This window comes from Bos indicus x Bos taurus, chromosome 5, assembly GCF_003369695.1.
Source record: "Bos indicus x Bos taurus breed Angus x Brahman F1 hybrid chromosome 5, Bos_hybrid_MaternalHap_v2.0, whole genome shotgun sequence".
Lineage (NCBI taxonomy): Eukaryota > Metazoa > Chordata > Mammalia > Artiodactyla > Bovidae > Bos > Bos indicus x Bos taurus.
The window spans coordinates 21,454,413-21,478,735 of record NC_040080.1 but is presented as its reverse complement, the minus strand read 5'-3'; the positions used below and the strand labels follow the sequence as shown (position 1 = coordinate 21,478,735).

Genomic DNA, 24,323 nt, shown 5'->3' with positions numbered 1-24,323 from the left:
GCTGCTTGTTGAAAAGACTATCTGTGCTCCATTGTATTGCTTTTGCTCTTTTGTTGAAGGTCAATTGACCATATGTATGTGGGTCTATTCATGGGCTCTGTATTCTGTTCCATTTATCTATTTATTTTTTGTGAATACCACACTGTCTTGGTTACTACACTTTTAGATTAATAGTAAGTTGATATCAAGTAGTGTCAGTTTTTTTTGTTCTTCCCCATCAATATTTATTATGAGTGATGGTTATTACGAGTCTTTTAACTGTTTATATAAACTTCAGAATTAGTTTGCCATTATCAACAATATGCTGAGATATTGGGATTGCACTGAATCTATTGCTCAAGTTGGAAAGAACTGTCATTTTGAATAAAGCCTTTTTACCCATAAACATGGACTATTGTTACATGTATTTAGCTCTTCTTCATTTTCATTTACTAGAGTTTTGTAGTTTTCCTCATAATGGTCTTGCACTTTTTATATTTATATTCAAGTATTTCATTTTGGGGGTGCTAATGTAAATAATGTTTTTAATTTCAAATTCTGCATGCTCATTACTGGTGTATAAGAAAGCAATTGACTTTTGTATCTTAACTTCGTATCTTGCTATAACTGCTTATTAGTTTCAGGGGTTTTTCATACTTCTTATTTCCTACTTAGATGATCATCTCAACTGCAAACAAAAGTAGTTTCACTCCCCCCCCCCCAACCTGTATACCTTTTATTTCTCTTTCTTATTTTATTGCATTAGCTGGAATTTCCAGTACATGCTGATAAAGAGTGGTGAGAGAGGATATCTTTGCCTTGTACCTGATATTGGTGGAAACACTTTGAGTATTTCACCATGAAGTACAATGCTCTAATAGCTCTAGGTTTTTTTCTAGATCATCTTTATCAAGCTGAAGACATTTCTCTCTATTTCTAATTTACTGAGAGTTTTTTTAAAATCAAGGATGAGTGTTAGATTTCCTCAAATGAAAGAAATAGGAGGAAAGGAATGAAGCAAGAATGGATGAAAGGAAGGAAAGAAGAATAAGAAAAAAAGACAGAGGAATAAAGAAAGAAAGAAGGAAAGAAAACAAAGAGGACAAGAAAGAGAGTAAAGGAAGGAAGGAAGGAAGGAAGGAGAGAAGGAAGAAGATACCATTAAGTATAGTTCAGTCTTTTTTTGCAGCTCATATTTGCTTTATGAGTAAATCAGGGTGTAAAATCAAAATACTGTGTTCCAAAATTGCTTTGGTTAGTTCTGTTTGTTTTCCTTTAGCCTGGTTATATTATTCATTTGAAAAAGTGAGGATTGTTTTTTATTTTATTGTGTTTTAGATTTTTCCCCCAGCTCTTTTTAACTTTTTATGTAAAATATTCACATAATTTTTCAAGAGTTAAAACTCTGCAAAGGCTTATTGAGAATACTATTATTCCTGCCCCCCACCAATAACTTCCATATAATTTTAAATTACTCTATATATAATGAATCTCAATTATTTCTGCTTTCTTCCTTTTATTTTTTGAAATAATAAACAAGTATATGCACATTACATTTTTTATTTCTTGTATGCTGCTGCTGCTGCTAAATCACTTCAGTCGTGTCCGACTCTGTGCAACCCCATAGATGGCAGCCTACCAGGCTTCGCCATCCCTGGGATTCTCCAGGCTAAAACACTGGAGTGGGTTGCCATTTCTTTCTCCAATGCATGAAAGTGAAAAGTGAAAGTGAAGTCACTCAGTCGTGTCCGACTCTTTGCAACCCCATGGACTGCAGCCTACCAGGCTCCTCCATCCATGGGATACTCCAGGCAAGAGTGCTGGAGTGGGGTGCCATTGCCTTTAAGAAATTGTTATATTCCAGAGTCTGGGTGAACTCCGGGAGTTGGTGATGGACAGGGAGGCCTGGTGTGCTGGGATTCATGGGGTCGCAAAGAGTCTAACACGACTGAGCAACTGAACTGAACTGATATTGTTCAACATAGTAGTTATATCAGTTTACATTCCCAACTACATTGTAGAAGGGTTTCCTTTTTTGTAGAAGGGTTTCCTTTTCTTCACATCCTCTCCAGCATTTATTGTTTACAGATTTTTTTTGATGATGGCCATTCTGACTGGTATATGGGGTTACATCATTGTAATTTTGATTTGGATTTCTCTAATAATTAGTGATATTGAGTACCTTTACATGTGTCTTTTTGCCTCCATATATCCTCTTTTGAGAAATGTCTATTTAGATCTTCTACTCTTTTTTTTTTTTATTTTGTTATCTGTTGTTTTGATATTGAGTTGCTATGAGCTGTTTGTATATTTTGGAGTTTGTCATTACTTTGTTTACAACTATTTTCTCCCATTCGGAGGGTTATCTTTTCATCTTGTTTATGGTTTCCTTTGCTGTGCAGCAGCCTTTAAGTTTAATTAGGTCCCATGACCCAGCAATTTCACTCCTGGGCATATACCCTGAGGAAAATCATAGTGTGAAAGGACACATGTGCCCCAACAGCAGAATTTACAACAGCCAGGACATGGAAGCAACCTAAAAAGTCCATCAACAGATGGACGGATAAAGAAAATGTGGAACATATATTCAGAGGGATATTCAGTTCAATTCAGTTCAGTCGCTCAGTCAAGTCTGACTCTTTGTGACCCCATGAATTGCAGCATGCCAGGCTTCCCTGTCTATCACCAACTCCCAGAGTTCACCCAGACTCACATCCATCGAGTCAGTGATGCCGTCCAGCCATCTCATCCTCTGTCATCCCCTTTTCCTCCTGTCCCCAATCTCTCCCATCATCATAGTCTTTTCCAATTAGTCAACTCTTCGCATGAGGTGGCCAAAGTACTGGAGTTTCAGCTTTAGCATTATTTCTTCCAAGGAAATCCCAAGGCTGATCTCCTTCAGAATGGACTGGTTGGATTTCCTTGCAGTCCAAGGGACTCTCAAGAGTCTTCTCCAACACCACAGTTCAAAAGTATCACTTCTTCTGTGCTCAGCTTTCTTTATAGTCCAACTCTCACATCCATACATGACCACAGGAAAAACCATAGCCTTGACTAGACAGACCTTTATTGGCAAAGTAATGTCTCTGCTTTTGAATATGCTATCTAGGTTGGACATAACTTTCCTTCCAAGGAGTAAGCATCTTTTAATTTCATGGCTGCAGTCACCATCTGCAGTGATTTTGGAGCCCCCCCCCCCAAAAAAATGAAGTCTGACACTGTTTCCACTGTTTCCCCATCTATTTCCCATGAAGTGATGGGACCGGATGCCATGATCTTCGTTTTCTGAATGTTGAGCTTTAAGCCAACTTTTTCACTTTCCACTTTCACTTTCATCAAGAAGCTTTTGAGTTCCTCTTCACTTTCTGCCATAAGGGTGTTGTCATCTGCATATCTGAGGTTATTGATATTTCTCCCGGCAATCTTGATTCCAGCTTGTGTTTCTTCCAGCCCAGCGTTTCTCATGATGTACTCTGCATATAAGTTAAATAAACAGGGTGACAATATACAGCCTTGATGTACTCCTTTTCCTATTTGGAACCAGTCTGTTGTTCCATGTCCAGTTCTAATTGTTGCTTCTGACCTGCATACAGATTTCTCAAGAGGCAGGTCAGGTGGTCTGGTATTCCCATCTCTTGAAGAATTTTCCGCAGTTGATTGTGATCCACACAGTCAAAGGCTTTGGCATAGTCAATAAAGCAGAAATAGATGTTTTTCTGGAAATCTCTTGCTTTTTCCATGATCCAGCAGATGTTGGCAATTTGATCTCTGGTTCCTCTGCCTTTTCTAAAACTAGCTTGAACATCAGGAAGTTCACGGTTCACATATTGCTGAAGCTTGGCTTGGAGAATTTTGAGCATTACTTTACTAGCATGTGATATGAGTGCAGTTGTGCGGTAGTTTGAGCATTCTTTGGCATTGCCTTTCTTTGGGATTGGAATGAATATCTTTGCTTCTGATATTTTGCAATTACAAACAATGCAGCTGTGTATAATCTTGTACGTGTGTATTTATTGATTCTGACACTGAATTCCAATGTGCAGCAGCCTTTCCTACATCACCCTGAAATTAACTAACTCTGTCACTACCTTTGGAGAAGGCAATGGCACCCCAATCCAGTACTCTTGCCTGGAAAATCCCATGGACAGAAGAGCCTGGTAGGCTGCAGTCCATAGGGTCGCTAAGAGTCGGACACGACTGAGCGACTTCACTTTCACTTTTCACTTTCATGCATTGGAGAAGGAAATGGCAACCCACTCCAGTATTCTTGCCTGGAGAATCCCAGGGACAGAGGAGCCTGGTAGGAGGCGGTCTATGGGGTCGCACAGAGTCAGACATGACTGAAGCGACTTAGCAGCAGCAGCAGCATCAGTCACTACCTTTGAGTGGGGAACGGCAACGTACTCCAGCATTCTTGCCTGGAAAATTCCAAGGACACAGGAGCCTGGGGGCTAAGAGTTGGACACTACTTGAACATGGAGTACATGGGGTTGCAAAGAGCTGGACATGACTAAGCAACTGAGTACGCATACTGACATTACCTACTATAGATAGGATCAGATTACACAAGTTCAGGGCTCTGTCCCACAAGACTGCTCTCTCTCTCCAGATGCCAATTGCAAGCCCAGGTGGTAACCTGTGCTTTTGAGTTGTTGGCTGTAAATCAAAGGTTCCAGTGATCCCCCTGCTTGGGTTTGATTGATTTGCTAGAGTGGCTCACAGAACTCAGAAAACAAGTGTACTCACCAGATTACTGGTTTATTACAAAGACTATTTATTAAAGGAAATGAATCAACAACCAGGAGAAGAGATCCAGCTCTGTTGGATCCTGTTATAGAGTTTCATGGTGGTGTTGGTGGCATCTCACATTTCTGGGAAAATTGTATGAAAGACATCATTATGGAGTGAGGATATAAGACTTGACTAAAATCACCCTAGAAAGAAAAAGATATTCATGCTAAATGTGAAAGTACTGAAAAAGAAGTCTGGCAGATCACAGAAAGGACTACACAGAAGGGAGTTGAGAATGTGCAAAGTTTGAGATGGTGGTCTCATGAAGATTGCTTTTGGAATAGGAGAGAGAAACAAGGAATAGAGCCTAGGGAGGGTGAGTGACAAAAAAAAAAAAAAAAAGGAAGAAGAAACAAGAAGAGAAAATTTAGGATTATGAAAGAGAAGTTAAAAAAAATTCAGAACAATGCACAGCTCCTTCTCACACTGCCAAAAAGACAGTGATCTGAGGCTGTATAGTATAGCAGTGAGAATGAATCAGCTACAATTATATGGAAATAAATAGATGAATCTTACAAGCTGACTATTGCATGTTCAGTTCAATTCAGTCATTCAGTCATGTCTGACTCTTTGTGACCCCATGGACTGCAGCACACCAGGCTTCCCTGTCCATCACCAACTCCCAGATCTTACTCAAACTCATGTCTATCACGTTGGTGATGCCATCCAACCATATCATCCTCTGTCATCCACTTCTCCTCCCACCTTCAATCTTTCCCAGCAGCAGGGTCTTATCAAATGAGTCAGTTCTTCGCATCAGGTGGCCAAAGTACTGGAGCTTCAGCTTAAGCATCAGTCCTTCCAATGAATATTCAGGACTGATTTCCCTGAGGATTGACTAATTTGATCTCTTTGCAATCTGAGGAACTCTCAAGAGTCTTATCCAACACCATAGTTCAAAAACACCAATTCTTCTTCAGCACTCAGCTTTCTTTATGGTCCAACTCTGACATCCATATTGACTACTGGAAAAACCATAGGTTTGACTAAACAGACCTTTGTTGGCAAAGTAATGTCTCAGCTTTTTAATATGCTGTCTAGGTTGGTCATAACTTTTCTTCCAAGGAGCAAGCATGTTTTAATTTCATGGCTGCAGTCCCATCTGCGGTGATTTTGGAGCCCCCCCAAATAAAGTCTGTCACTGTTTCCATTGTTTCCCCATTTATTTGCCATGAAGTGATGGGACTCTCAAATGCCTATTGAATGAGAGAAATTAAATTTACATATGTTCACACATATAAATATATAAAAAAAAAAGGAGAATGTAAGGTTATAACTAGAATGGGTCAAGATTATTTTCTGTGGAGCTTTAGCCTGTTAAGGAGCCTATGATACAGAGTGAAGTAAGCCAGAAAGAAAAACACCAATACAGTATACTAACGCATATATATGGAATTTAGAAAGATGCTAACAATAACCCTGTGTACGAGACAGCAAAAGAGACACTGATGTATAGAACAGTGTTATGGACTCTGTGGGAGAGGGAGAGGGTGGGATGATTTGGGAGAATGGCATTGAAACATGTAAAATATCATGTATGAAATGAGTTGCCAGTCCAGGTTCAATGCATGATACTGGATGCTTGGGGCTAGTGCACTGGGACAACACAGAGGGATGGTATGGGGTGGGAGGAGGGAGGAAGGTTCAGTATGGGGAACACATGTATACCTGTGGCGGATTCATTTTGATATTTGGCAAAACTAATACAATTTTGTAAAGTTAAAAAAAAAAAAAAGAAATAAGACAAACTGGGGGAAAAAAAAGAATTCAAGATTTAGGGCCATATTTAATCTCAGAAATTAGAATTTACAAGGAAACTTATACATTTTTGGTGGTAATTTGTTACTGTAAATTCCAACTTTAATCAATGTAAAATTTCCTACTTGAGGAAAAAGAAAGTACAAAACAGTGCTCAAATATGACCTAAGTTCAGTTCAGTCAGTCACTCATGTCTGACTCTTTGTGACCCCATGGACTGCAGCACACCGGGCTTCCCTGTCCATCACCAACTCTCGGAGCTTACTCAAACTCATGTTCATTGAATCGGTAATGCCATCTAACCATCTCATCCTCTGTAATCCCCTTCTCCTCCTGCCTTCAATCTTTTCCAGCAGCAGGGTCTTTTCCAATGAGTCAGCTCTTCGAATCAGGTGGTGAAAGTATTGGAGCTTCAGCTTCAGCATCAGTCCTTCCAATGAATATTCAGGGTTGATTTCCTTTAAGATTGACTGTTTTGATCTCATTACAGTCCAAAGGACTTTTAAGAGACTTCTCTAACACCACAGTTCAAAAGTATCAATTCTTTGGCACTCAGCTAATATGACCTCACCTTCAGTCAAACTCGTAAATGAAGAATTCAAGCTGTGAAAATGGCAAAAAGAGTGAATTAGTCAATGAGATCATACTTATGTGAAGATTGCGGTTTGAAGGGTTTATATATTTGGAAGATACCCATTTTTCATTTCATGGTGGGATTTCTTTCTTAGACTAAAACAGACTCCAAATATAAGCCTGAACAAGAGCATTCTCAACTGTTGTATCATTTTAAAACCATCATTTGGAAGACCCTCTATTGACAGTGACCAAAGTAACTGAGATTTTACTTCTGCTGGCATGTCAAGTGTAATCAAAAAAGTTTTTATAACCATTGAAATCTTAGAATTCATAACAAGAATTTGCAGAAATGAATTCATTGCACTAGTACTCTGTGCTGACTCTCTCAAAAGCAAGAATGTCTCCTTGTTTGACTTGATCTTAACATGCTTGGCCATCTCCAGAACTGGCATGATATTCATAATTTTCTTGGATGGCATTAGAATAGTGTTCTATCCAGGAATATTTGAAAGTCATCAGGTAATAGATGTAATTTTTTATTTCCCATTCTGTTGGGATTCTGTATTTCTTTGATTTTAATTTTCTGAGTATGTTTTCATACATTTGGGGTCAGTGACCATTTAGAAATAGAAAATAACTTGACTTGGGAAAAATATGCATAAAATCCGATCCTATAGCAGTCAAATTCTCCTCCACCTAGGATCTCTCATCCCCTTGGCTGTGTCACTCATTTTATTTTTCCTGTTAATCTTTTCCTTATGGAAACATACCAGGCAGATGACACGTCATGTCAAAGGATCCAGAGACCTCAACACAGGAGTTCTTGTGAGAGCCAGAAATACATGACTTCCTTCATCATTTTCTTAGTTGTGCACTATTTGGCTACATTCTTGTTAACTTGATCCTGTTTCACACTAGAAAATGAAATGACTTTTATTGTTATTAAGTCTGTAGCATTTCTCTATCCTTCAATTCACCCTTTTATTTTGATTCTAGGAAACGGAAAACTGAGAGAGACTTCTGTGACTCTGCTAAGGCAAATTGAATCCTGCATCAAGAGAACGTAATTCCTCACTGCACAGAGGAACAGGGAGGAACCATTTATGTTATGAGGAACAACAAGTCACTGAGTGTCTCCTACTTTCTACCAGTGTTTTCATATTGTATTGAAGTTTTTTTTTTTTTTAAGACACAAGAGAAATGTTTCCTTGTATTGCATTAACTATCCTTGGCAATTTGACATAGTTATTTAATTTAAGCCTCATGAAATTGTAGATAACATTTATTATTTTATAATTTTCTATGGTGAAAATACTGAGGGTCATCATATATAAGTGACCTTACAAAGTGTTAGCATTAGGAGTCAAACTCAATTCTTCTGGCTAAAAAATAGAAGAGTGGGTGAAAAAAGAATGAACTATACCCTTCTTATTAGCTCTTGATTCTATTATTATTAAATGGTCTGCTACACTGCTTTATGATACATTCTATTAATTAATCAATGGTTGTTAAGGAAGAGGAAAAATTTAAAAAGGGTAAATTTTAAATAAATCTACTTAATCAGTGGAAGATATTGTGCTTTACTATTCAAAGACAATTCTAAGAATTGTAAATAAATATGTAATTATTTAATTGTAGCAGAATCAAAAGTGTATGTTTTCTTGATCTTTTTGTTTAATAAAAATAGCAAATTTTCTGAAAGTGACAGTGAGGAATTGGTGCCATGAAAGAGGCACATTTAATCAGTCTGATACAAAATTGGCTAATAGGAGAGTAAAAAATATGAGATTCATTTTTATAAGTCTGCTGCTGCTGCTGCTGCTAAGTTGCTTCAGTCGTGTCCGACTCTGTGCGACCCCATAGATGGCAGCCCACCAGGCAACTCCGTCCCTGGGATTCTCCAGGCAAGAACACTGGAGTGGGTTGCCATTTCCTTCTCCAATGCATGAAAGTGAAAAGTGAAAGTGAAGTTGCTCAGTCGTGTCCGACTCTTTGCAACCCCATGGACTGCAGCCTACCAGGCTCCTCCATTCATGGGATTTTCCAGGCAGGAGTACTGGAGTGGGGTGCCATTGCCTTCTCCATTTTATAAGTCAGAAAATACTGAAAATATTTTGTGGTATAAATTAAGGGAAAATTGGAGCGTTTAAACCTTAAACTGGTAATTTGAAATCCTGACAACACCTGTGTCTGTACACTGACCTTTGTCCCACTTTAGCAGGTAATGCCTTCCTGTTTCCACCCATGTAGGCCTACTCTTCATTCTCCACAATTCCTCCTACCATAAATATAATGACTGCTGGAAAATCCTCTGCCATAATCCTCTATGAGATACTTTAGAATATTAAATTATCTTCAAGAATACTGGCCCTCATCTTTAGCAATGTGCAAAAGCCTGAATTCCTGTTGAAAATGACCATGGAAAGAAATCCAGGTGTGTGCTGGCAATCCTGTTACATCCTGGAATCTCTAGCCAAGCAACTCCTACAGCTCAATTCCAGAAAAATAAATGACCCAATCAAAAAATGGGCCAAAGAACTAAATAGACATTTCTCCAAAGAAGACATACAGATGGCTAACAAACACATGAAAAGATGCTCAACATCACTCATTATCAGAGAAATGCAAATCAAAACCACTATGAGGTACCATTTCACGCTAGTCAGAATGGCTGTGACCCAAAGGTTTACAAGCAATAAATGTTGGAGAGGGTGTGGAGAAAAGGGAACCCTCTTACACTGTTGGTGGGAATGCAAACTAGTACAGCCACTATGGAGAACAGTGTGGAGATTCCTTTAAAAACTGGAAATAGAGCTGCCTTATGACCCAGCAATCCCACTGCTGGGCATACACACTGAGGAAACCAGAATTGAAAGAGACACGTGTACCCCAATCTTCATCGCAGCACTGTTTATAATAGCCAGGACATGAAAGCAACCTAGATGTCCATTAGCAGATGAATGGATAAGAAAGCTGTGGTACATATACACAATGGAGTATTACTCAGCCATTAAAAAGAATACATTTGAATCAGTTCTAATGAGGTGGATAAAACTGGAGCCTATTATACAGAGTGAAGTAAGCCAGAAAGAAAAACACCAATACAGTATACTAATGCATATATATGGAATTTAGAAAGATGGTAATGATAACCCTGTGTACAAGACAGCAAAAGAGACACTGATGTATAGAACAGTCTTTTGGACTCTGTGGGAGAGGGAGAGGGTGGGATGATTTGGGAGAGTGGCATTGAAACATGTATAATATCATATATGAAAGGAGTTGCCAGTCCAGGTTCGATGCACGATACTAGATGCTTGGGGCTGGTGCACTGGGACAACCCAGAGGGATGGTATGGGGAGGGAGGAGGGTTCAGGATGGGGAACACGTGTATACCTGTGGCAGATTCATTTCGATATATGGCAAAACCAATACAATATTGTAAAGTTAACAAATAAAATTAAATTAAAAAAAAAAAAGAAAGAATGATGGCTGAAGTTGGGGGTAGTTTCACATGCCTTTTCCATAGCTGCAAATAAAGGAATCCTACATCAATGTTGGAGTCTTTGTGTGTGTGTAGAGTTCAGGTTGTGTCAATGAATAGCAAACCAGCAGAGATGGTTTTGAAGAAATAGTTATCAAGGTAGCCAAGAGTATTGAAATGAGTAAATTGTGTGAGGGCTCCTTAGTGAACATTACAGAACCTATTAATGGGATGATGTACGATCCCAAGGCCATGTTATTCTAAATTAATGCTGTATGTTAATATGGAAGAATTTGATCCTGTAGTAGTAAAATGCCCCCAAAAGTATTTCACTGTTTGGAGGAAAACTGGGTTACATTTAGTCTGGCACCTGTCATGCATATCTGAGAAGCTCCTGAAAAACAGAGTGATAACATGGAAGAGAAGTTCCCCTATTGCAGTTTCCAAAAGAACCAACTCTGCCCAGCTCTATTGGATTGCTGGGTAGCAAGTTAGTTATCTGTCTAAGTCAATAATACAGGGATAATCTAAATATATAGAAAAAAATTAAGATAATCCAAAAGCCGCTCAGTGGTTTCAGGCAGAAGTTGCAGACCTAATTTGAAGATTTACTTACTCACTCTTTGAGACTGTGTAAGCAAAGTAAAATAAAACCAACCAAAGCTTTAAGCAACAAACAATATATAGTGCACAGTGGAATGAAAAACAGTTTTAAAAGGAGTTGCTTCAGAAAACAAGAGTTCTATGGTACTAGATACCCAAATGTACTAGATATTCTCCATCAAATTCAAGAAAGCAATTCTATGCAAGAGGAGAGAAGATATAAGATAAAAAATCAAAATATAGAAAGTAAAATTGCAAAGGAGCAAATGGGAAAAAGAAACAAAACAAAACAAAACAAAGAAGCAGAATGAAATAAGAGAGCAATCATGGAACTGAACACATGGCAGTAGATATTGAAAGTGATTTAGAACATTAACATATGGTTAATAAATGAGAATTTTTAGACACGGAGTGGCAATTAAACACCTTCGAATTCATCTAGATTCTTTTTTAATCCAAAGGTATTCAAAATATCAGTTACCAGCTTATAAAACAAACCTATACCATACCCTTCACTCACCAAAAAAATTCAGAAATATTATGAATACATCCTTTGACAATCACATAATAGAAATCAATTGAATAAAGCATTTATTTGTGCTTTTGTGTATATTCTTAACATAAGCACATGTAATATTTAAAAAATTACTTGATTAAAATTTTTATTGACTGAAATTTTGTTGAATGACTACTGTCATCTTTTTTAAATTCTATTCACAATTCTTTCAAGGTGATACTTGGGAATATACTAAACCTATAAAACCTTGAGAATATATCTACATTTTTATAATTTTTTATTTCTCTATTAGGAAATAAAGTATTTCTGTACTTTTTTCTCTTTTTTATTGTGGGGTAATTGCTTTACAATATTGTGTTGGCTTCTGCATTATTTCTGTACTTTTATTCCAAACTTCCATTATCTCCTAGTGAAATCTTTTTAACTTAAATAGATTATACCTTGGCTGATTATTCATCTGCATATATTTTTATGTATTATATTCTTGTTTGTATACTTAAAAATAATGCTGTATTTTGTTTTTATGAGAACTTTTCAGATTTTAGTAATGAATTTTTCTTACTTATCTATTGTGACAACAACATAAAGAATATGGGATGCATGTGGGTCTTTCAAAATTTATCAGGACTTTCTGTGCTCTAGTGCACATGTCATTTCAGTTTCCATTCCACGTGTAGTAAAACTATTCTCTCATTTGTGAAACCAGGAATATCTCTTGTTTTATAGTAGGGTGGAATTCCTTTAAGGAAATGCCTACTTTTTGACCTATTTCAGCATTTGCAGGTCATGCTTTTGTACCTATTCTTAACATGCTTTCATGGAAAACAAACATAGGTATGTGAAGAAGAAAAAATTCCACACAATGGGTAGTAGTTATAATAGTGTATCAGTGCTTTTCAACTTAGGCAATTTTTGCCCCCTCTGCAAGGGACATTTGGCAATGTCTGGAGACATTTATGGTTGTCACAACTGGGAGGTTATGCCAGCTACTTGTGGGTAGAGGCCAGAGATGCTGCTAGGCATCCTGCAATTCTGGGACAGCCTCCTACAACAAAGAACTATCCAGCCCAAAATGTCATGTGTGAGGTTGAGAAACCCTGTAGTGTACAACTGATAGCATTAAAAACTTTAGAGAAGGAGGATGACTAAGATACTCTCTTAGATATCATGGTAGACAAGGGTATTATTAATATGAGAAATGATAACTGTGTTTCTTAGTAGAGAAACTACTATAGAACAACATATTCCAAGTATGTCCACAAACCATGTAAAAGTTAAAGTTATATAGCAGAATAATGACAGTGGCTCTTTAAAAAGGCTTTTTAGGTGATTTCCAATTTTCTATTTAGGTCATGATTCTCTTGAATAGTTTTTAATAGTTACTTAAAATTTTTCCTTTCCAAAGTAGTTTTCTGATGTCTGAAGTTTATTTACCATGAAAGTGTTACCTACTTTGCATGAAATTTTATTTCTGGTGTAATGGAAATTCTCTTTATGCTAGTATGTGATATTTGCATCTTAGTTTGTAATGTGGCTCTGGAAGTGAGATTTCTTTGAAAATAGAATACAGAAATCTAAGGGATTTGTTAAGGATGCTAAAACAAAATTCTCCCTTAACCAGAAAAAAAAAGTCAATATTCAGATAAATAAGTATAAGTTATTTAAATATTTATTAGAGCTACACAATGTAAAGAAGAGACATATTTGGGAGGTTAGCAATCAATATTGCTAGATGATTGGAAAAGTTTATGTGTTCTCATTTGTATTAACCTTATATCATGAGGGAAGTTTCCACAGATAAAAACAATTACATAAGGACTTCCCTTGTGACCCAGTGGTTAAGAATCCACCTTGCAATGCAGGGGACATAGGTTCCATCCCTGGTCAGAGAACTGAGATCCCACAGGCTGCAGAGCAACTAAACCTGAGCAATGCAACTAGAGAGTCCTTGCACCACAAAAATCCTGCATGTGCAACCATTCCTTCTCTAGGGGATATTCCTGTCAGGAACTGAACTGTGGTATCCTACGTTGAAGGCAGATTATTTGCCAGCTGAGTTACTTAGAAGCCCTAAGACCTGACACAAATAAATAAATGAATAGATATTTTTTAAAAAAGAATTTGTCATTAATTGTTATAATTCTTAAGGTGATAAGAAACAACATGCTTTGTTATATACAGCATGAACCAGTACCTGAAAATATGTATGTATTAACAATATTTTGGGGAGCTATGTTAGTCAGGAAAATCCTGCTTCAACATTACATAAACCAAGAACTTTCAGATATTCAAGCTGGGTTTAGAAAAGGCAGGGGAACCAGAGATCAAATTGCCAACATTTGTTGGATCATAGAGAAAGCAAGCGGAGAAGGCAATGGCATCCCACTCCAGTACTCTTGCCTGGAAAATCCCATGGATGGAGGAGCCTGGTAGGCTGCAGTCCATGGGGTCGCTAAGAGTTGGACACGGCTGAGCGACTTCACTTTCACTTTTCACTTTCATGCATTGGAGAAGGAAATGGCAACCCACTCCAGTGTTCTTGCCTGGAGAATCCCAGGGACAGGGGAGCCTGGTGGCTGCCGTCTATGGGGTCCCACAGAGTCGGACACGACTGAAGCAACTTAGCATAGCATAGCATAGCATAGCATAGCAAAGAGAAAGCAAGGGAATTCCACAAAAACATCTACCTCTCTTTCATTGACTATGCTAAAGCCTTTGACTGTGTGGGTCATAACTGTGGAAAACTCTTAAAGAGATGGGAATACCAGACCATCTAACCTGTCTTCTGATAAACCTGTATGCAGGTCAAGAAGCTATAGTTAGAACCTTGTATGGAACAACTGACTGGATCAAGATTGAGAAAGGAGTAAGACAAGGTTGTTTATTGCCTTGGGCAAACTCCAGGAGATGGTGAGGGACTGGGAAGCCTGGCATGCTGCAGCCCATGTGGTTGTAAAGAGTTGGACATAACTTGGACATGACTTGACGACTGAACAACGTTAGTCAGGAAACTTTTGACTATATATAAAAAAAAATTTGTCTCAAACTAGTGTAAACTATAAGAAAATTATTTCATTTACCTAGGCATCTAAAGGAGAGATGGTTCTAGTCCGTTATCAAGGACTCAAGCTATTTACTTCTCTATTCTGTGACATTAGCATCTTCATCCTAGACCTTGTCTCTTTGGGGTTTAAGATAATTGCCAGTGGCAGCTGGGTCTATTTTCTTATTCATAACCTGCTGAAAACAGAGTCTTTTTTAAACCTAGGATAATAATTCTTTCACTTCAGTTTACTGAAATCATTCAGGACCTTATTCTGAAGTTGGATCAGGGACCTGCTGCCAGCAGAATATAATTTGACACCTGTATATCTTCTTTAGTAGGGTATATGTTGAAATGTTTGACCCAGTTTTTAGGTAGGTTTCCTTATCTACTTTTTGTTGAGTATTATGAATTCTTTTTATGCTCTGGATAACAGTAATTTATCAGATATGTCTTTTTCAGATATTTTCTCCCAGTCTGAGACTTGTCTTTTCCTTTTCTTGACTGTGCCTTTTGCAAAGCAGATTTTTTTATTTTTAATGAAGTCCTGCTTATCAATTAATTCTTTCATGGATTTTGCCTTTGGTGCTTTATTTTAAAAGTTATTGCCATTTTGAAGATCATCTAGGTTTTCTTCTATGTTATCTAATAGGAGTTTTATAGTTTTGTTGGTTACATTTTGGTGTGTGATCTGTTTGGTATTAATATTTGTGAATGGTGTAAAGAATGTGTCCAAAGTCATTTTTTTTTTTTTTTTTTTTTTGCATGAGGGTGTCTTTTTTTGCATGTGTTCCAGCACAGCTTGCTGAAAAGATTATCTGGGCTCCATTGTACCTCTTTTGCTCTTTTGTTGAAAGTCAGTTGATGATATTCATGTGGATCTGCTTATAGGCTCTTTGTTCTGTTCCATTTATCTATTGGTCTATTGTTTTGCTAAAACCACACTGTCTTGTTTAAGTCTTAACAGCAAATAGTGTCAATTCTCTGACTTTATTCTTCTCCTTCAATATTACGTTGCCTATACTGGGTCTTTTGACTCCTAATATAAACTTTAGAATTGGTTTGTTAACGTGAACAAAATAACACGCTGAGATTTTTTTACAGTGATTGCACTGAATCTATAGATCAAGTGGGGAAGAACTGACACTTTGACAATATTGAGTCTTCCTATCCATAATCATGGACTATTGTTACATTTATGTGTGTGCTTAGTTACTCAGTCATGTCTGACTCTTTGTGACTCCATGAACTGTAGTCTGCCACGTTCCTCTGTCATTTGCATTTACTTAGTTCTTCTTTATTTTCATTGATCAGTTTTGTAGTTTTCCTCACATAAGTTTTGCACTTATTCTGTTATATTTATACTTAAGTATTTCATTTTGGGGGATGTTATGGAAATGGTATCTTGTTTTAATTTTAAATTCCGTTTGTTCATTGTTGTATAAGAAAGCAATTGACTTATGTATGGTAACTTTGTATCTTGCTACATTGTGTCTTGCTACATTTGTATCAACCTAACATTAGTTTCAGGAGGGTTTTTGTGTGTGTGTCATTTCTTTTGGATTTTCTATATACATGATCATGTCAACTGCAAAGATCATTTCATTTCTACATCCCAATTTGTATACTTTTATCTTTCTTCCTTTGTTTCATAGCTAGTATTTCTAGAACATGTTGAAAAGCCGTAATGAGAGAGGATATCTTTGACTTGTACCTAATATTGGTATAAAAACTTTGAGTATTTCACCATTAAGTACAATGCTAGTTTTAGATTTGTTTTAGATAATCTTTATCAAGTTGAAGATATTTTCCTCTATTCTTGGCTTATTGAGCATTCTTATAACGAATGAGTGAGGATTTTGTTGAATGCTTTTATGCAGCTATTGATATATTGTGTGTGTTTTTTCATTTGTTAATATGATGGGCTACATTAAATTGTTTTAAATGTTGAACCAGGTTTGTATGCTCAGGCTATATACCAGTAGTTTGTGCTAAATAATATTTTTGTACACATTTTTGGATTGATTTACTAATTCAATGAGAATTTTCACATTTATGATCATGAGAGATATTAGTCTGTAATTTTGTCCTCTAGTAATGTCTGTGTCTGGTTTTGGTATTAGGGTAATGCTGAACTTAAAATGAGTTGGAAAATGTTCCCCCTGCTTCTATTCTTTGAAGGAGACTAGAGAGAATTAGATCAGATCAGATCAGTCGCTCAGTCGTGTCCGACTCTTTGTGACCCCATGAATCGCAGCACGCCAGGCCTCCCTGTCCATCACCAACTCCCGGAGTTCACTCAGACTCACGCCCATCGAGTCAGTGATGCCATCCAGCCATCTCATCCTCTGTCGTTCCCTTCTCCTCCTGCCCCCAATTCCTCCCAGCATCAGAGTCTTTTCCAATGAGTCAACTCTTCACATGAGGTGGCCAAAGTACTGGAGTTTCAGCTTTAGCATCATTCCTTCCAAAGAAATCCCAGGGCTGATCTCCTTCAGAATGGACTGGTTGGATCTCCTTGCAGTCCAAGGGACTCTCAAGAGTCTTCTCCAACATCACAGTTCAAAAGTATCAATTCTTTGGTGCTCAGCCTTCTTCACAGTCCAACTCTCACATCCATACATGACCACAGGAAAAACCATAGCCTTGACTAGATGGACCTTTGTTGGCAAAGTAATGTCTCTGCTTTTCAACATGCTATCTAGGTTGGTCATAACTTTCCTTCCAAGGAGTAAGCGTCTTTTAATTTCATGGCTACAGTCACCATCTGTAGTGATTTTGGAGCCCAGAAAAATAAAGTCTGACACTGTTTCCACTGTTTCCCCATCTATTTCCCATGAAGTGATGGGACCGGATGCCATGATCTTCGTTTTCTGAATGTTGAGCTTTAAGCCAACTTTTTCACTCTCCTCTTTCACTTTCATCAAGAGGCTTTTTAGTTCCTCTTCACTTTCTGCCATAAGGGTGGTGTCATCTGCATATCTGAGGTTACTGATATTTCTCTTGGCAATCTTGATTCCAGTTTGTGCTTATTCCAGTCCAGGGTTTTTCTTGATGTACTCTGCATATAAGTTAAATAAACAGGGTGACAATATACAGTCTTGACGTACTCCTTTTCCTATTTGGAACCAGTCTGTTGTTCCATGTCCAGTTCTAACTCTTGCTTCCTGACCTGCATACAAATTTCTCAAGAGGCAGATCAGGTGGTCTGGTGTTCCCATCTCTTTCAGAATTTTCCACAGTTTATTGTGATCCACACAATCAAAGGCTTTGGCATAGTCAATAAAGCAGAAATAGATGTTTTTCTGGAACTCTCTTGCTTTTTCCATGATCCAGCAGATGTTGGCAATTTGATCTCTGGTTCCTCTGCCTTTTCTAAAACCAGCTGGAACATCAGGAAGTTCACAGTTCACATATTGCTGAAGCCTGGCTTGGAGAATGTTGAGCATTGCTTTACTAGCGTGTGATATGAGTGCAATTGTGCGGTAGTTTGAGCATCCTTTTGCATTGCCTTTCTTTGCGATTGGAATGAAAACTGCCCTTTTCCAGTCCTGTGGCCACTGCTGAGTTGTCCAAATTTGCTGGCATATTGAGTGCAGCACTTTCACAGCATCATCTTTCAGGATTTGGAATAGCTCAACTGGAATTCCATCACCTCCAATAACTTTGTTCATAGTGATGCTTTCTAAGCCCCACTTGACTTCACATTCCAGGATGTCTGGCTCTAAGTCAGTGATCACACCATTGTGATTATCTGGGTCATGAAGATCTTTTTTGTACAGTTCTTCTGTGTATTCTTGCCATCTCTTCTTAATATCTTCTGCTTCTGTTAGGTCCATACCCTTTCTGTCCTTTATCGAGCTCATCTTTGCATGAAATGTTCCTTTGGTATCTCTGATTTTCTTGAAGAGATCCCTAGTCTTTCCCATTCTGTTGTTTTCCTCTATTTCTTTGCATTGACGGCTGAAGAAGGCTTTCTTATCTCTTCTTGCTATTCTTTGGAACTCTGCATTCAGATGTTTATATCTTTCCTTTTCTCCTTTGCTTTTCACTTCTCTTCTTTTCACAGCTATTTGTAAGGCCTCCCCAGACAGCCATTTTGCTTTTTTGCATTTCTTTTCCATGGGGATGGTCTTGGTCCCTGTCTCCTGTACAGTGTCACGAACCTCATTCCATAGTTCATCAGGCACTCTATCTATCAGATCTAGGCCCTTAAATCTATTTCTCACTTCCACTGTATAATCATAAGGGATTTGATTTAGGTCATACCTGAATGGTCTAGTGGTTTTCCTTACTTTCTTCAATTTCAGTCTGAATTTGGCAATAAGGAGTTCATGGTCTGAGCCACAGTCAGCTCCTGGTCTTGTTTTTGCTGACTGTATAGAGCTTCTCCATCTTTGGCTGCAAAGAATATAATCAATCTGATTTCGGTGTTGACCATCTGGTGATGTCCATGTGTAGAGTCTTCTCTTGTGTTTTTGGAAGAGGGTGTTTGCTATGACCAGTGCATTTTCTTGGCAAAACTCTATTAGTCTTTGCCCTGCTTCATTCCATATTCCAAGGCCAAATTTGCCTGTTACTCCAGGTGTTTCTTGACTTCCTACTTTTGCATTCCAGTCCTCTATAATGAAAAGGACATCTTTTTGGGGTGTTAGTTCTAATAGGTCTTGTAGGTCTTCATAGAACCGTTCAACTTCACCTTCTTCAGCATTACTGGTTGGGGCATAGACTTGGATTACTGTGATAGTGAATGGTTTGCCTTAGAAATGAACAGAGATCATTCTGTCATTTTTGAGATTGCATCCAAGTACTGCATTTCAGACTCTCTTGTTGACCATAATGGCCACTCCATTTCTCCTGAGGGATTCCTGTCCACAGTAGTAGATATAATGGTCATCTGAGTTAAATTCACCCATTCCAGTCCATTTCAGTTCTCTGATTCCTAGAATGTCGACTTTCACTCTTGCCATCTCTTGTTTGACCACTTCCAATTTGCCTTGATTCATGGATGTGACATCCCAGGTTCCTATGCAATATTGCTCTTTACAGCATCGGACCTTGCTTCTATCACCAGTCACACCCACAGCTGGGTATTGTTTTTACTTTGGCTCCATCCCTTCATTCTTTCTGGAGTTATTTCTCCACTGATCTCCAGTAGCATATTGGGCACCTACTGACCTGGGGAGTTCCTCTTTCAGTATCCTATCATTTTGCCTTTTCATACTGTTCATGGGGTTCTCAAGGCTAGAATACTGAAGTGGTTTGCCATTCCCTTCTCCAGTGGACCACATTCTGTCAAATCTCTCCACCATGACCCGCCCGTCTTGGGTTGCCCCACGGGCATGGCTTAGTTTCATTGAGTTAGACAAGGCTGTGGTCCTAGTGTGATTAGATTGACTAGTTTTCTGTGAGTATGGTTTCAGTGTGTTTGCCCTCTGATGCCCTCTTGCAACACCTACTGTCTTACTTGGGTTTCTCTTACCTTGAGCGTGGGGTATCTCTTCACAGCTGCTCCAGCAAAGTGCAGCCATTGCTCCTTACCTTGGACAAGGGGTATCTCCTCACTGCCGCCCTTCCTGACCTTCAATGTGGGATAGCTCCTCTAGGCCCTCCTGCGCCCGCGCAGCCACAGCTCCTTGGATGTGGGGTTGCTCCTCCCCGCCGCCGCCCTTGGCCTCAGGCTTAGGGGCGTGGGGTAGCTCCTCCCGGCCGCCGCTCCTGAGCCCGGACGCGGGGTAACTCCTCTTGTCACTGCCCCTGGCCTCGAGCGTGGGTTGGTCCTCCCATCGGACACCCCTGGCCTCGGCCGTTGGGGCATGGGGTAGCTCCTCCCAGCCGCTGCCCTTGATCTCCAACGCTGGGTATCTCCTCTCGGTTGCCCGCCCTGACCTCGGACGCGGGGTAGCGCCTCTCCGCCATTCCTGCGCCGTCGCAGTCTGGTACTCTCGGCCGCTGCCCCTGACCTCGGACGTGGGGTAACTCCTCTTGGCCGCCGCCCTTCGGGCATGGGGTCCTCCCGGCTTCTGCCCCTGACCTCGGACGTGGGGTGGCTCCTCTCGGCTGCGCTATGGCGCACCATGTCGCAGCCACCTGCGCTATATTCCTTAAAAGTTTGTTGCAATTTACCATGACTCCACCTTGGCCTGTTGCTTTCTGTTTTAGAAGGTTATTGATTAGCCCCTCATTTTAATAACAGGATTAGACCTATTCACATTCCTAGTTCTTCTTGTGTGAGTGTTGGCATTGGATGTTTTTCAAAGAGTTGGTACATTTCACCTAATTTATCAAATTGGAGACATAGAATTACTCCTAATATTCCTTTAAATGTCCATGGGATCAGTTGTGATACTGCATTTCACTCCTGGCCTCTCTTTTATTCTTAGCATGCTTGCATGCTCGCTCAGGTGCCTAATTGCGTCTGAATTTTTGTGACCCCCATGGGCTTTAGCCAGCCAGACTCCTCTGTCCATGGAATTTTCCAGGTAAAAGTACTGGAGTGGGTAGCAAGTTCCTTTTCAAGGAGGTGTTCCTGACCCAAGGATCAAACCCATATTTCCTGAGACTCCTGCATTTACAGGCAGATTTTTTACCACTGAGCCAACTGGAAAACCTTTAGTCAGTATGACTAAAGGCTAATCCATTTTATTGATCTTTTCAAAGAAGTAGCTTTGCTTTACAATGGCTAAATTCATTCATCTCTTCTATACACTGTTTTTGCTTTATATATCTAAACTGTCATTATTGTGCTGTGCTGTGCTTATTTGCTCAGTCGTGTCCGACTCTTTGTGACCCCATGGGATATAGCCCACCAGGCTCTTCTGTCCATGGCATTCTCCAGGCCAGAATACTGGAGTAGGTTGCCTGCCCTCCTCCAAGGGGATCTTCCTGACCCAGGGATCGAACATAGTCTCTGGCATCCCTTGCATTACAGGCAGATTCTTTACCTGCTGAGCCACCTGGGAAGCCTCCTGTCATTATTAACACAATATAAATGACAATGTCACTGTTGACATTAAAAAATGATAAAGTCCAATTTATGTTTCTATTCTGCTCTGTTTTCTGTAGGTATGTGTCTGGCACTCCTACTGCACAATTCAGGATAACAAATGCAAAATAGTCTCAGGAGGACAAGTAGACTCCAAGAAACAGAAACTTTTATTTGCATCTTAACAAATTGTGGGTAGGCATTCAGTTTGGATGTGTGTTCTGTAGACTAGCTACATTTTATGTCCATAAGTAGAGGGGTCTCTGTGAGGCTATTTTGGATTCCATAACAAGGAAATAATTGGGTCCATTTCGTCTTTATGAAATGAAAAAGAAGAAAATCATCCTGCCTTCAAGCAGCAATACATGCCTTTTTCTGCAGCAGGTAATTGAAAATTAATGAAACAGAAATAGTATTAAGGATTGGCAGACATGCTGAATATAGTGGAAGGCCTCCTCATTTATGTAGCAGTCAGTGAATCAGTATTGGGGGTCTTAGGGAATGGATTTATTGGAGTTGTAAGCTGCATTGACTGTGTGAAAAGCAAGAACATCTCTACTGTCAGCCTTATTCTCACTGGCTTAGCCTCTTCCAGATTTTGCCTGATATGGATGATAATTACAGATGCATATATAAGGATGTTTTTTCCAGATATATATTTGTCTGGTAATATAAGTCAATATATAGTTTACTTAAGGATAATTATGAATCAATCAAGTACCTGGTTTGCCACCAGCCTCAGCATCTTCTATTTCCTGAAGATAGCCAATTATTCCCACTGCATTTTTCTCTGGCTGAAGTGTCACATCAACAGGGTTCTTCTCCTTTTCATGGGGTCTTTGCTTATTTCATGGTTATTTGCTTTTCCAAGCATTGCAAAGCCTAGTACCAATAATATTATGAAGAACAGAAGCACAACCTGGCTGATCACCATGCATAAAAGTGAATACTTGACAAATCAGATTCTGCTCAATATTGGAGTCATTCTTGTCTTTGTACTATGCCTGATTACATGTTTCTTATTAATCACTTCCCTTTGGAGACACAACAGAAAGATGCGACTGAGTGCCACAGGATTCAGAGATCCCAGCACTGAAGCACATATCAAAGCAATGAAGATTTTGGTGTCTTTTATCATCCTCTTTATCTTGTATTTTGTAGGCACTGCCATACAAATATCAGGTAGTAGTACTATGCCTGAAAACAAACTGTTGTTCATTATTGGTATAACAACCAGACTCCTCTATCCCTGGGGACACTCATTGATTCTAATGCTAGGAAACAGGAAGCTGAAGCAAGACTCTTTGATGGTACTGAAGCCATTAAAGTGCTGGGAAAAAGAGAAACTTCTTAGAATTCCATGACAGGCTTGGGAAGAAATGGATGCTTCAAGAAAGTAATCTAGTGATGAAATTCCTGAAAATCTGTCTCACTTTCTGCTTTCTTGCAGTGGTTTTAACTGTGTTTTGAACATAACTAAAATCTTACAAAATGATTTTGACTACATCTCAGGGAATGTCACTTTTAAATGAGATTTTAATCCCATATACAAATTAAGTGTCTTGGGGAGCCTCCTTCTTTTGCCAGTTGTTTCTCCCAACCATCAATCTCAGACCGAAAATTACTTGGAGATTATTTACTATAAAGATGTTGCTGGTAGGAGTAAGTCTCTAAAACAAGATTTCTATTTGTGTTTTAATTGAATTCCGGGAAGCATTGATAGTACTTCACCAAAAATAACTCAATGAATTATTATTATTATATTACTTCTCTTACTTATTTTAATGCCCACAGTTTTCTAGATTTGTCAAGTAAGAACCACTTCAAATTGTCTCTTGTGTCCTTTTGACATGTCCCCATTCTTCTTTCATGTTTCCTCACATTCTTTAAAACCAAAACATTTCAGGCTCACTTTGTGCTTTTCCTCACCCAGCCCTGGATTCATTATTTCTGCAAGAAGTCTTCATTTAGTTGAGGGAACAAGGGCATTTGAAAACCAAACTTTTGTTGTATACAAACATTACACACACCTACTTACTTCTTTCTCTCTCTCCGCCTCTGTCTATGTATCTCTCTATTTGTAATGTATGATGTATCTATGCTGATGTTAATTATAATTAGAAAATTCCAATTAAAAATCACAAGCTTCCTTCTTGCTGCTGCTGCCAAGCTGCTTCAGTCGTGTCCAACTCTGTGAGACCCCATAGACAGCAGCCCACCAGGCTCCTCCATTCCTGGGATTCTCCAGGCAAGAATACTGGAGTGGGTTGCCATTTCCTTCTCCAATGCATGAAAGTGAAAAGTGAAAATGAAGTCATTCAGTCGTGTCCAACTCTTAGTGACCGCATGGACTGCAGCCTACCAGGCTTCTCTGTCCCTGGGATTCTCCAGGCAAGAATACTGGAGTGGGCTGCCATTTCCTTCTCCAAAGCTTCCTTCTTACCATGTTGCAAATCCTCTTTTTAACCATAAAAGATATGGCTCTCATTTGTTCAGTTAAAGGTCCATCTAGTCAAAGTTATGGTTTTTCCAGTAGTCATGTATGGATGTGAAAGTTGGACCATAAAGAAAGTTGAGTGCCGAAGAA

At 39.0% G+C, this 24,323-nt stretch overlaps 1 protein-coding gene across 1 annotated transcript; it reads left to right on the top strand.

Moving 5' to 3' along the window:
- Positions 1–22,167: 22,167 nt before the first annotated feature.
- On the top strand, positions 22,168–23,100 carry LOC113893638 (taste receptor type 2 member 10-like). Its single transcript, XM_027543535.1, has one exon. The coding sequence runs from the start codon at positions 22,168–22,170 to the stop codon at positions 23,098–23,100; it is 933 nt and encodes a 310-aa protein (XP_027399336.1).
- Positions 23,101–24,323: the final 1,223 nt, after the last annotated feature.